Source organism: Camponotus floridanus, unplaced genomic scaffold (genome assembly GCF_003227725.1).
Source record: "Camponotus floridanus strain SB8 unplaced genomic scaffold, Cflo_v7.5 scaffold64, whole genome shotgun sequence".
Lineage (NCBI taxonomy): Eukaryota > Metazoa > Arthropoda > Insecta > Hymenoptera > Formicidae > Camponotus > Camponotus floridanus.
In genome coordinates, this window is record NW_020229814.1 from 364,313 (window position 1) to 379,078 (window position 14,766).

At 26.9% G+C, this 14,766-nt stretch overlaps 1 protein-coding gene across 2 annotated transcripts; it reads right to left on the bottom strand.

The window, feature by feature from the left end:
• Positions 1 to 619: 619 nt before the first annotated feature.
• Positions 620 to 8,761, bottom strand: LOC105256433 (cytochrome P450 4C1). Of its 2 annotated transcripts, XM_011266327.3 has the most exons (12): positions 8,682 to 8,761; positions 6,927 to 7,104; positions 6,631 to 6,740; positions 5,889 to 5,979; positions 4,939 to 5,133; positions 4,126 to 4,192; positions 3,834 to 3,960; positions 3,588 to 3,669; positions 3,387 to 3,499; positions 3,047 to 3,284; positions 2,393 to 2,460; positions 620 to 2,303 (listed from the first exon to the last, which is right to left on the bottom strand). In XM_011266327.3, exons 2-12 carry the CDS (start codon positions 7,093 to 7,095, stop codon positions 2,193 to 2,195), a joined length of 1,371 nt encoding a protein of 456 aa, XP_011264629.2. In that variant the 5' UTR covers positions 7,096 to 7,104; positions 8,682 to 8,761; the 3' UTR covers positions 620 to 2,192. The 2 variants fall into 2 exon arrangements, with proteins under 2 accessions (XP_011264629.2, XP_011264628.2); XM_011266326.3 differs by having other exon boundaries at positions 620 to 2,460.
• Positions 8,762 to 14,766: the final 6,005 nt, after the last annotated feature.

Consider the following 14,766-nt stretch of genomic DNA (forward strand, 5'->3'; position numbering starts at 1 on the left):
CACTGTCCTGAGTGACATTCAAAAGATTTTTAGTGTTGCTTATCATTTATTAAAAAGTTATTAACAACAAAAGTTTTACGAATTATGTGCAATTTTCAGACACTATATACGTTTTAAAAATCAAGGTAAAATGTACATGCGTGACTACAGTAGGCTCCGTTCCTTGCATCTTGCATCTACAAGACGTCCTTGCATCTACAAGATTTGTATATATAATGAAACAATTTAACTTTTGCTATTTATATCTGAATAAATACTTTTTATTGAAATACATCTACCAAGATGACTCGGTACTCGATAGGTAAAGTGCTTGAACATTCGATTTATAAACGCAACTTTTATAATGTGAAAAAAAAGCGATTCGAAACATTAGATTCAAAGAATATATAATATTGTATTATTCGCGCTTATTATATGATAAATTGAGAACTTCTGTAATGAGAACTGTGATAAAAGTTAAGTCATTAATATTAAAATTTAATTAGTTTTTAGAAATAGATTTTTTTTTAGGAATAGATTTTTAGAAATATATTTTTCAAAATAGACCACCAAAATTTAATGTAATGATTGTACATAAAGTAATATTTTTAATATATTTTATTTTTCATATTTTACACAGTTGATAATGTATTTTAATATATTTTATTTTTTGTATTACAGTTTTAATTGTATCTCACAATTGGTGGGAAAGGAGTGAAAAGTCTTTCCTGCATTCACTACTCCTCCACACACTGCTTCGCCGCGCGCCTACATTTCTTAAGTCAAAAAGATCGAGATCGCTAATTAACGATAATGATCCTGAGCGTCGTCTAGAATTTTGCGATTTAATAATGGGGAGAATTGATCCTAATTTCCTGTTTAATATCGTTAGGTTAGGTTTTTTCTCATAAAGCAACTTTTGAATTAAACAGTCAAGTTAACAGAAACACAACTACAGATATTGATAATAATCCTCATTGGATGATGGAAAGCTATACTCAATATCCACAAAAATTAAATGTCTGGGTACGTATTCCGAACGATACATTAATTGGGTCATTCTTTATTCATGGTGATTTGACAGCAGAGAAAGCAATATTAAGAGATCAGATATTCCCGACAATTAGACAGATCGCAGGTAAAAATTTTGTTGAGACATGGTATCAGCAAGATGGTGCTCCACCACATTATACGTGCTTATTTAGACACAATTCCCTAACTGATGAATAGGGAGAAGGTGAGAAATTGAATGGTCACTTAGATCGCCAGATTTAACGCCGCTTAACTTCTTCTTGTGGGGTTATCTTAAGAGCAGGATGTATAGGATACAACCAAATAATCTGGACGATCTTTGCAATTGTATTCTTGAAGAAGCTGTTTTAATTGATCGGAATATGATTATTATATTAGGATTATTGTGACCAATTTTTATGAATGTATTGCACATTGTCAAACAGTAAATGGTGTGCAGTTCGAACATTTAAAACTATAAAACCTTTAATAATGTGAATGCTCAACAGTCTTATTTTTGCTGAAAAATCAATTTTGCTTATGATGTCTAAATCGCAATAATTTTGCCTTTATTGATTCATCTTCCGATCTTGCCGATCTTGTCTTCATAGGCTGGATCTTCTAATCACTCTCTCTTTATGATCTAGACATTTTAACACAAAAAGCTCGGTAATTTTGAAACGTTTATTTAAAGTGAATAAAATTATTAGTGTTTGGAAAATCCCTGAAGAAGAGCTATAAGATATATGTAATAAAAGTATATGTAATAAAAAATATGGGGTTCCATTTAAAATATTCAAGGTAACCTTGACGACATCGCCCAAAGTCAAACTGATAAGATCAGTAAATAAATCTTTTTAAACCCTACAACAGTTATCTGAAACAATTTTCTATAAAACTTATATTTTTCGAGATATTTCGGGGTTTCGACCTTCTTTCCTCACCGATGTTATTCACCGGTGATATTCAAACGTACATCTCATATCACTCTGAATCATTATATATTAATATATAACATACAATAGTAGTAGATGCTATATTTGTAACAAGAATAACGATTTAAAAATTCCATAATCGAAAAAGATTATAAAGATTGCACACAATAAGAAGAAATAAACATTTGTTGGTAAATTAATTATTTCTTTGGCGTAAAATGGATGAATATCTTCTCGGTTGGTCGCAAAATAAGAGTGGCCTCGAATTCAATTAATTCTTTTACACTTTCCACTCTCCACTTTCTCAGAATAGCTGTTAACATCATTTTCTCTTCGAGTAAAGCAAATTTCTGGCCAATACAATTTCTGGGTCCAGCACTAAATGGAATGTAAGCATATGGATTTCTATGTTTCGAATTTTCCGGAAGAAAACGATCTGGATCGAACTTTAATGGATCTGACCATACCTCCGGATTTCTATGCACTGTTGCAATTGCCAGTACAACTGTAATACCTTTTGGGAACGTATAATCACCTAAAAAATAGATTACATTCTGTTCTCTTCCCAGATATACGAATACATAAATTGTATTCTGTTTCTTTCCCACATAAACAGATACAAAAAGTTTGTATTGATAAATCATATACATATATAATGTAAATGTTTTTGTAGCTTAAAAAAATTGTACTTTTATAATCCACAATATAAAAATTATGCTTTGTATAAAATCCGCAATAGAATATTAAACGTATAATAGATAAATATATAATAATTCGAAAAATGTGAACAACTTCTATTTGTATAATAAAAGTATTTGAAGAATTTATACGGAACATAAAATGATAAGTAGAATTTTATGATATTATTTTATTATTTCTTGAATTTTATTGCAAATTACAGACTGTCTAAAGTAGATTTTCAGATATTGATTTTTTACTGAGTTGCATTTATTTAGGCTTTAATAAATAAAAAAAGTATCTCTGTCAACCAAAACACAGTATCTTCATCAAGTAAGGAAAAATATCATATAATAGCAAATTTTACTAATTTACAAATTTACAAATTAATGTGAATCTTATTCTTTTTATTTTGATATTAATAGAAATTAGTTTTATCATACCTATTTTTACATCTTCCGATAATTTTCTTGTGATAGCAGGTACACTTGGGAATAATCTGAGCGCTTCTTTTATGACTCTATCGAGGTACTTTAATTGCGACAGTTCTTTTATGTTGGCTGGTGTCTCTGAATCCTTGAAAACTTCCTTGAGTTCTTCATGAACTTTATTTTGGTGCTCTAAATTATTGCCCAAAAGAAAGAGTGCCCAGGTTATGGCAACCGCAGTTGTATCGTGACCCTATATCATTATATATCCTTAGTATTTTATAACATTCACTTATAATTACATTATAGAATCTGATAAAAAAGAGTTTTACATTTAAAGAATTTTTTCTCTCACCTCGAACATGAATGTGTCAACTTGTGCCCTCAATTCATCATCGGTTAATGGAATTTCGTCCTTTTCATTTTGATCTAGTAATAGATCCAGAAAAGCTTTCTTCTCCAGTTTACCTAAGGAAACAAATTTCCCAATAATAATTAAAAAATTTATTAACACAAACTACTAAACATACATATAATTATAATTGTATAATCGCACCTATATCAAGTTCATCATTTTCATTTTCCGCTTTAGTAGAATCGTTTTGTGATTGTCGAATAATCTTTTTCTTATGTATTATCTGAAATTTATTATTTCTCAGTTATAAATTTGTTGGATTCATTCAAACAAAAAATAAAGCTAACAATTAATTTAATAAAATTCTGCCGATATTTTTAATACATTATCGCTATATTTTAATACATTATCATTATTAGTGTATCATTAGCATTTTTTTGCACATACCTCTCTCGTAAATTTATGTAGTTTATTAACCATTGATTTATATTCTATTCCTTCAGAGATTAAGTTATACAACCAATCTGGCCATAGCCACGGTTCAATTAATCGCTTTGCTACTAATTTAGAAACTCTGAAAGTTAAAACTTTAACCGATGTAACAGCATATTTATACTATTATATTAATTAATTAATCATACGAAATGTGCTGCCTTAAGTCTTAGAAAATCTTAATAAATCATTAATATTATCAACAAATTATTACTAATAAAATAATATAATTCATGATTTTTCGAACCTATGTATTACTGCGGTATATTTGGTTTCATCTTCTTGAGCATGTATATTCACACCCATTGCCGTTTCTACAAAATAGTGACAATATCATCATAAATCTCTCAAAACATTTTATATTGCTTATTTCAGAAAAAAAATAAAATTAATATTCATAACTGTCGAAAATAATATAGAATTGAATAATTTTGTTACACAAAAATTAATATCGACATAAAATTTTGCTTTTATTTTATTTATTTAATGTTTTTGCTTTTATTTTATTTATGTGAATAAATCTTATATTTATTTAAAGATTCTTTTTCTCTATATTCACAATTAAATAAAATGTAAAAGATAAAATTCAGTTTTTTGCATTTATACGTATATGCACTGTCTGAAATTGACCTTATCAAAATTATATGTACTTGTAATCAGTAATTATAGAAACACGAAAAGAAAGAATTTTGCTAGTGCAGCAAAACCATTGCTATACATTCAATAAATTTCATTTCGTACAAACAAACGGTATTTAATACAAAAGTTAATTATTCGACGTAAAGATAAAATTTATTTCCAGAACAGAAAGATTTTATATGCCGATTTGATTTTGAAAACATAAATTTAAAGCAAAATAATCTATGTTTCCAATAAATATATTTAACTTATTATCATAATGAATAAACTTGTCGATTCAACAAAATTGAAATTTGACAAGTCTCTTTATTTATGTTACAGCTCATAATAATTTGTTGCTGTAGCATAACATATAATACATTAATGATATTCTTTTGTGTCTAAGAAATATATATTATAATGATACATATATATTTATTACCACATATAACGTCAAGCGCAGCATTGTTAATAAACGGATAAATATTGATGGCCATCCCTGGATTCTTTGCTATCTCTTTCTCCAAACATTTTATCAAGATCTTTGCTTTTTCGTACATAACCACAGCAAATTGGTCCAATATACTAAAGTGAAATGTTGCCCCGATCAATTTTCTATCATGGAACCATTGTTTTCCTGAAGTAGTATGAAAATAGTATAGTGGTACATTTATTTATAAAAAATATCGTATTAGAGATAAAAAAAATATGTAGGCGTATATTTATAAAAGAATGAAAAAAATATTATTATATATATTATAATATTATAATATAATATTATATATTACATATATATATTTTAATATTATTGTAATACTATTATATATATTTTTTATCCTATTCTATTATTAATCCTTTTTATATATTGCCACTGAATATTTATGATTTGAATAAAAAAATTGCACAAACAATTTAATAATGTTTTAAAGATTGAATAATTATTCAATGAATAATTAATGTCAACATATAAAATCTCCAATTTTCATAAATAATTAATATCAACATAAAAGCAATTATATAAATAATTGAACACAAGAATTAGAATCTCTGATATTTGTGCATAAAAGAGACTCCCTTTCCAATTTGCTTTATTTTTAAATATATTAGAGTAGAAGTCTTCCCGAGTAATTTCGTATGTATATATATGTATATATATTTTTTTAATTTTTGTATTTATTATTTTTATCCTTTTTTAGCCTTTATCTCCAAAACTATTTAAGTCCGACCTTTATAAATATATATAAGGATTTGTTAAAAATACCTTCCGAAAATAACTATATAAAACCGTCAAAAACGCATAATCTAATATAAACGCACAAATTACTTTTCATGTTTATATAGATATTAAAAAAAGTTTATGAAAAAATAGATTGAAAAAAGTTATGGATTTACCTGTAGAAGTCAAAAGTCCTTTGCCTAACCAAGATTCCAACAATTGATATGGATGTCCTTTCTCGATATTTACAGTACTGGTCATAATAATCTACAAAAATAAATTCAGAAATAAAAGAACTTCATAATATTTTATCATTTGTTATATAAGACGTCTTTTCTTCAAATTTTTACTTTTTTAGGAAATAGCGTCTTATGTAAAATTATTAAAAATTTTATTCAATATTTTTAATTCATTTTTTATGTTATTTCATTATACATACGTTTTCCAAGTGTATTAAATTAATAAACATTCTTACATTATAATATCCTAAAGATGAAACCGAAATGAGATTAAATTGTCAAAGTACACATCAACTTGAAAAATTAAATTTGACAGTGAACTATCTCCCTCGGAAGATAAATCTTTGATAATGCAAATAAAATATAATAGACGCATGCATTATCTCTTAATAATAAATCTTCTATTTAATTACAGATAGTCTCGAAACATCTTAGCACTGTTTATCTGAGAACTAATTTAATAAAGTTTTGCATCTTATGTGGAAAGAAAAGCTGAGTCATACGAATAATTAGAAAAAAGGAAGTGTTGTTTCTTCTTGGCGCTCCTACCAAATTATTATGTATTTTTTATATACTTATAATCGCAAATGCTTATGTACTTATGTACTTATAATCACAAAAAATATAATAACCGATATTTTATATTAGAAAGATTCATTCATTAGATTTTCATTCTTACTTCTAATAATTCAGGTTTATAAAGATTAATGAATGGAAATATGGTAACCCAGTGTATAAAAATTCCTTCTTTAAATTGTACCGCACGTTGTAAATACCATTGTACGAGTTCTGTAAATAAGCACATAATCAAATTTAATATTTAATTTTTATTATGCTGATTATTTATATATCAAACGTATATTACACTAATTTGAAATAAATGATGAATATTTTGTTTCAAATTTTTTTGCTAAAAATATATAAATGACATTTATAAAAGCATAGAAACAATATTTTATTCATAAAATTCTTTACCATAATTTGTCAGTTTCATTACTTCAAATACTACACCAAAAGGAAATCTGCCATATTGAGGAATGTTCTTGAGTTTTCGTCGAAGAATATATTGATGATACGTTAATATAATTACGGGAATTATTAAAATAACAAACAAGGTACATAGTATCAAAGAAATAAAATCCATTCTCGTAATCTGTAAATATATATGTACTAGTTTTAGTTAGCGAATATATATATAAATGCGAATATATATAAATTATAGTATTTTTTAATTATAGTATTTTTTAAAGTTGATTTTCATTAGAATCTTACACGCGCATACACTAACAAAGATATTATACATACAAATTATATCATTATTATTTATTCTAATCAAAAGTATTTATTAAAAATACTATATTGATCATAAAACATGATGATATAGTATGATGTATAATAAATACATGTTATATATGTATAATATATGTACATTTATATATAAATATATCGGATAAACATATGTGTACTCGTATAACATATGTAGATATATTTATGTACAAATACATCGCACAAACTTTAATACAAAATCAGGATCAGAATATTTCGTCGTTTAGATATTTTAATTCGTTTAAATGTCGAATCTATGCTCCTTAATAGAAATGTTTATGACAATAAATAATATAATTTTTATATGTATATGTATTGTATTTGTTTCTTATATCTTATATCCATTTTGTTCTTTATTTAAAATAAAACTCATCTATTTTCTAAATTTATTTTCTAAAATTTATTGTGAACATTGTGACGTTACCGTCCCGACGCGTGTCCACTCCGGAAACCTAATGAGGCACAGTTTCGCGTAAAAGAGCAGAAAGGACAAAGCCGAGGATCATCCTCTGGCCACAGAAGCGAGCATATTGGTGAAGTTGCTCAACTTTAAATAATTATTGTGAGCCACGTACGCGATTTCGTTTGTTACACAGCCGTCGCCAATTTTGTGTTTCGTTTTCGTGAGAGCTTAGCCCTGATATTTCGATTTCATGTGTTTCGGGCGATCGGAGACAAACAACCGAAACTTCGAAGACGGCATAAATCGACAGGGGAGCGTTCGTTTCTCTGGGATTCGAGATGTCGCGAAACGCGTAATAACCAGCTTTCGTATATCGACTACGTGCATGGTAAATTCGCGAGGAATGCGATTGCTGTCCGTGCTGTCGATATAGAATTGTTGAAACCGTGTAAGATATTCCCGTAATCGATTTTGTACGGAAGTTAAATTGAAAATTTCGAAAAAACAAATTTTCTCTTCAATGGGTGATTCTATTTTAACGAAAAAAAGTATATTATGGAATTTTAAAAAATTATGAATATATTTTTTCCAAAAAAATTGACTGAAAAAAATTTCAAAATTTTCGAATTTTTTTAATAAGATGTATTTGAGATATTACTTATTAAAAACTTTACTAAAAAAATCTTCGATTCATCTAGTATAACATATTTAATTTTCAAAACGTTCGGAAAGGTATATCATAGTTAAAAAAAATTTAACAGTTTGAGCGTGCCGCGTATGGTTTGCCGAGCGCTGTCTGCACCTCGCTTTTATCACTAACACTTACGACCCATAGCGAGTACTATACTTCAAGCAAGTCTATAAAATATCCGTCTTTTATTCATCATATTTTTTATTAAATCACATTTTAATTTTACGAATACTGTGTTTTTAAAAAAATAAAAACAAAACTGAGAGTTTCAATTTGATATTGGAAAAAAATGCAAGATTTTGATACTTACTGTCGCACAATTTAGCACAATTTAAACAACTATGATATTTGACAATTTTAACTGATTTGACTGTTTTACAATTATATAATTATATATCACAATTTATCATATTTTATATAAATATTGGATAACTAAATACAATAAGATAATTGAGAAAAAGAAAGCAAAAGAGAATAGATATATTAAAAAAAAATGAAAATCTTTTAAGAGATTTTTTTAAAGAGCAAAATGTTATATGAAATTTCCGCTTCTTCTTGTTTCAAGATTCAATCATAAACTGATCTACTATGATCTGATCGTTACGCAAGAAAGATTTGCCATACAAATCGTGATATGCATCTTCTAATGTCATTTGAATGTACATATATAATATAAGTAGTAATTCTTAAGAAGAACTCTAGAAGGACTTTAGCTACGTCAATAGCGACAAAAAATCGTGCGGCAATAGACAATGGATTTGAAAGATAAAGACTAGTATTATATAATATCATTGGCAGAAATATTTCAAAAAATTTGGTTCTTCTATAATAAATGAAATTTGAAAATCGCTAAAATCGCCATTTTTGGATTATTTAACTATAAAATACTCGAAAACCTGATGTGCTGAGGAAATTCTGCGGCCAGATTCGTTTTCAACGTCAAAAAATTTATAAGATTAACCTACTCTGCTTTTTGTAACTGACCCTCGCAGGCCTGTGTAATTAATAAATCAAATACATTTCGAGATTCAAAAATTTGACATTGCTCGAAACACTTTAATATTCTTAAAATATAAAATTAATTCAACATAATAATTAAGTAACGAGCACTGAGAGCCCAATAAACGCGGATGGCAATGCGTAAATTTTTACGAACATTAATTGTTCGCGAAAAATTTTTTTAAGACATATGCACATATGCCAAGTTATAGATTCTCTTGGTTTGAGACTTCTATAACAACCCCTTTACCCCCCTGGAGAGATGTAGACAGGAAAAATATCGGGGCGAAGTCGCTGAATCGGGAATCGAACCCGAGTCTTTCGCTTGCCGTCTCAAACCAAGAGAATCTATAACTTGGCATATGTGCATATGTCTTAAAAAAATTTTTCGCGAACAATTAATGTTCGTAAAAATTTACGCATTGCCATCCGCGTTTATTGGGCTCTCAGTGCTCGTTACTTAATTATTATGTTGTTTAAATACATAGAGCCGAATTATATACCAATTTATATAAAATTAATTATTAACTTTAAAATACTGAAAATGCTTTATGCAATATCAAATTTATAAATCTTCAAATGCATTAGATTTATTAATTTTTAACGTATCCATATCCAGTTTCATCTTAAGCGTGCATGCTTAAAACGTACAATATGCATAGTAAATTTTAACTCAATGTATAATCTCTATTTCCATCATGTAATAATATATTATAAACAATTTTATCAATATCATTATTCAACATCATTATTTTTTTGTATGTGCGAGTCATAATTGTTTCTTATCAAACTGGTTATGATAATAGTTTATAAAGACTTTATTCTCATCGAAAAAACTCAAATGTTTGGAATCAATAATTAATTTTCCATTTATGATGTATACATGTGCACTGGCGTATACATTGCAAATCTATATATAGAACTGACGTATACATTGCAAATCTATATATAGAAAAGAATTCATTAATAAATGTGTTTGATTGATTATCAATCTTTTAGTTTAAATATTTGACTTAAACATTTAAGCAGTGTAATTAAAAAAATAATAACCAACTAAACACATTTAATCAAATTAATGACTCCTTGTTTAGTATATTAAAAATGTAGAAATTATAAAATTTTTTTATAAAACATTGCGCACGCATATGCCTATACAGAAAATAATTGGATACTAGATATACATAGAATATTCCTCTTCAGCATTAGGATATCTACGAATATATCTGAGAATCAGTTATTAGAGATGCTATAGATATCCAAATGTAAATGAGGTTCCATAAATATCTATAAAATATGTAAGTCAATATCCACTGGATACAACATTCGATGGATATTTATACATATTGTGTGTGTGTGTGTGTGTGTGTGTGTGTCTATATATATATATATATATATATATATATATATATATATATACAGGGTGTCCCATTTTAATCGATCACCCCGAATAACTTTTTTAATTTTGATTGTAGAAAATGTTTATAACTGGGAAAGAAAGCGTTTCCGAACTCATGAGTTATGAGGCTTGAAATTACTTCTTAATTTTACATAAACCATAAAATATTTCGTAAAATATTCATTTTTTGATTATCTTACCTTAATAATTATGTACAAAATAATGTGAGAAATCATTTGGTGTAAAAAAAACATTGTTGTTTTTAAGAAATATATGAAATTGTTAATTGTGGAATATTTCAGATTTGCAAAATTTTTCAAATTTAGAATGACCTTATCGAGAATCTTATACATTTGTTTGATAACTTTAAATATAACACATTTAATTAAACATTACATCATTTAATAATTGATTATAAAAATTATATTTCAATCATTTTTTTTCTCTTTATTTATTGTCCTTAATAAGCATCGAATTTATTCAAAAAGCATTAATTTAATTATAACAAAAAATTTAGCATTTTGAAAATTGTTATATTATTTTCTTCTTTGTACCAACAATGTAAGTACACAAGTCGCAAAAGATTATTATTTTTTTCCCTACCTTTATTATAAAAAGGTCAAAATATTGAAGTGTTCAAGTTTTTAGTAATAGAAATGTCCATCGAAATCATATTTATTTATGTGTAAAATATTGATTTTTTAAAATTTATGTTTGTTGTTTTAGATCCGGTTTATTCGACATGGATACCAACAGTACCACCATTGAATTATATATCGATCCCGCAAGAGCCGTCAAGATACTCTAATACATTTCGTAATGGAAACCGTATATTGCTGAACAGAAATAAAAACAGAAATGTCTATCTAGCTCCTGCTCATCCCAGGTTTTATGGTAGAGAACATAACTTTATCAGCGATGTGAGCTTCTCCAGCAATGTCGAAGGTATGTAATTAAACAAATAAAAAAATTAAAAATTATATTCTCAGCTTGCATAACCAATAGTGTAGTTTCAAAGATAATTTATTACATTTATCATATGAGGATACAAGTACTCACGAAGTCACTTCGAAAAAAGATCAGTAATCTTGTTTAATGATAAAGAATATGTTGAATATGTTTGTTGTTTTTGCTAGAAGCGATACCGTTTGTGATAAAAATATACAATAAAATTTTCTTTGTTTATAATTATAGTTTCTTATACTTTTATAGTTTTAATTATCAATGCTAATAATAATATTTAATATATGATTATTTTATTTATATAAGTAAAAAACCAAATTAAGATTACTTTTCTTACATAAAATTATAAAGAGAATTAGCTTTTAATACATTAAAATGTTTATGATTAAATAAGCTCTTAATTATTTAAAATTAAAATTTTCGATTAAAAGAGCTCTTAATTATTTTTAATTATGAACAGACTGTAAGAATTATGCTATAATAGTCTATCAGTATATCAAAGATATTGCTTCATTTTTAATTCAAATCAATTTCTTCATTTAATGGTACAACGCGGAAACATAATAAATCGCTTAAAATTTGTCAATTGTGTAAATTTATGAATTATACTCTGGTAGCGAGTTTTTTTATGCACATGTTATGTTGCATGTAGAATATAGCATAGCATCACCTCAAACTTTCCTTCTTTCTTTCATTGACGGATTTTTTTCTCTTGATAGTCGCATATTTTCTTCATATTCTGAATTTTTCGTGATGTAAATATGAACGAAATCTTAAATTCACGCATATGTACCATAGATTCACGTTCTTAAAAATAAATTTACCTAGAAAAGAAAAAGGGAATTCTTAAGTTTTTATAGTTAAGATCCAATATAAAAGACACATCGTTTTTTTTTAAACTAAAGTCAATTATATATTTTCGTCGTCCCATTGTCTTTTAAGAATTTATAATATATATTTCATATAAAAACTAATAATTGTAAATTTAGACAATAAATAGGTTTATTTTATATAATTAATTATAAATGTTTGAGTTAGATGCCACTAAATATTATATGCCGTTAAATATTATAGAAATATAATATGGATTAATATATGAATTAATGTGGAGACAATTTCGATCGAATCAAAAAATCAATAGTTATCATTAAGAAAAAAATATTAATTGATTATAAATCGAACCAGATTTGTATAAAAATTTTTAATTTTTAAATTGTTACTATTAGATTTTTTAAATTAAAAATTAATATAAAATTTAGAAACTTTTATATCTTCAAAGTTATATAAAAATCTCTCTCTTTCTTTCTCTTCTTCTCTGTTTGTTTAAATTAACAATTTAATTAACAATTTCACAATAATTTTATGATAACTTTTTAAAATAATCTATAAAATTAATATGTAATAAATAGATAATTTATATGTAATAATATGTGATAATTTAGGATGTACAACAATAGAAGTATGTGAAACATTTAAATGTTTATGGCAAAAGCAGGATCGAAGCGGTTGATAAAAAAAAAACATATCGCATTTGTTTTTTGTCAATAGCATTAAAGAAAGTAAGTGCCTCGTGTTGACTTTACTTTTATATTTTATATTTTATTATTCTATCTTGAAAAGGTGTAATTATGCCTTGAGATCAATTGTTTCTCTTCTATTACAAATTTTCATAAAAATGTCATTAGCGTTTGAATAAATTTCTTCGTGATTTTTTTGTCTCTCACCTCGTCTCGAAAAAATTAAAAATATAAAGACAGCTTATCGATTTTAATTTTTCGAAATTTCACGTGAGAATCCATTTTTTTCATATTAAATTATCAAAATGTATATAAAGAAAATTTTAATCTTTCCCCCATTTATATTCGCTGAATATAAAAAATCTAATCCTTTTCATTAGTTAAATGATATAGTAATAAAAGAAATGAAAGAAAGAAGGAAGACCAGATAAAAAGAAGGCCAGATTTGCACGTGCAATGTGTGAACAACTTTAGCAATAAAAAATCCAATCCAATAAACTTATTAAATTTGCTTTTCCTTGCGTAGACTTCCAACTAAGGCAGGATAAGAAGAGGCAAATTGTTTCCTATTGGTACAATTTGCTGAAAAAATATATATTATCGCCGGATGACTTGAAGACTCGCGGATATCCTATAGAAAGTCATCAACCAAGCTGTGCGATAATAAACTACACACCTTATCCAACTAAGAACAATTTTACATTTTGTTTTATAAATACTAATATAAATGATAATAACAACGAAAAGAAGATAGAGAGCGGTAAATGTAATCATAATTCTGAACATGAACATATCCTATAGAAAGTCTTCATCATCCAGGCTGTGTGATAATAAACTACACACCATATCCAACTGAGAACAATTTACGCGAAAATTTAAATGAGAACAAGGCCTATGCATATATTTTACTTGGTGCATTTACCAAGATATATAGATTCTCATTTTTGAGAATTCTATAAAACCCTCTTTACGTCCCTGAAGAGACGTAGACGAGAAAAATATCGGGGCGAAGTCGCTGAATCGGGAATCGAACCCGAGTCTTTCGCTTGCCGAGCGACTGCTCTTACCACTGAACTATTCAGCCCCACACCGATATCACTCTCGCCTATTTGTTTATAACTATGAAACGTGATCTTTTCAGCTACACACGTGAATTAGTTTAATTTTACATTTTGTATTTTCGATTTAGTTTAATTTTACATTTTGTTTTATAAACACTAATATAAATGATAATAACAAAGAAAAGAAGATAGAGAGCGGTAAATCATAATTCTGAACATGAGCAAAAAATACAGAAAACGCGGAGAAATACGATTCCTCGTCGCAGCAGCGAAGAATAGAATGCGCAAGGTGTCATAAACCTCTTGCTATTAATATTAACACTAATAAATTGTACAAACAGCGATGCATTTATCATTCGGGAAAGTTATTTGATGGAAGGACCAACGGCGAAATGAACACACATTATTGGACTTGTTGTAGGGATTTGCGATTTTCTACCAGTTGTAAAGTAGGAGTGC

Coding starts and splice junctions, on each gene's coding strand:
- LOC105256433 (XM_011266326.3), bottom strand. CDS start 7,095: ATGGATTTTATTTCTTTGATACTATGTACCTTGTTTGTTATTTTAATA. Junction 5,134..5,888: donor AGGACTTTTGACTTCTACAG/GTAAATCCATAA, acceptor ATACTACTTCAG/GAAAACAATGGTTCCATGAT. Junction 4,193..4,938: donor TGCGCTTGACGTTATATGTG/GTAATAAATATA, acceptor ACTATTTTGTAG/AAACGGCAATGGGTGTGAAT.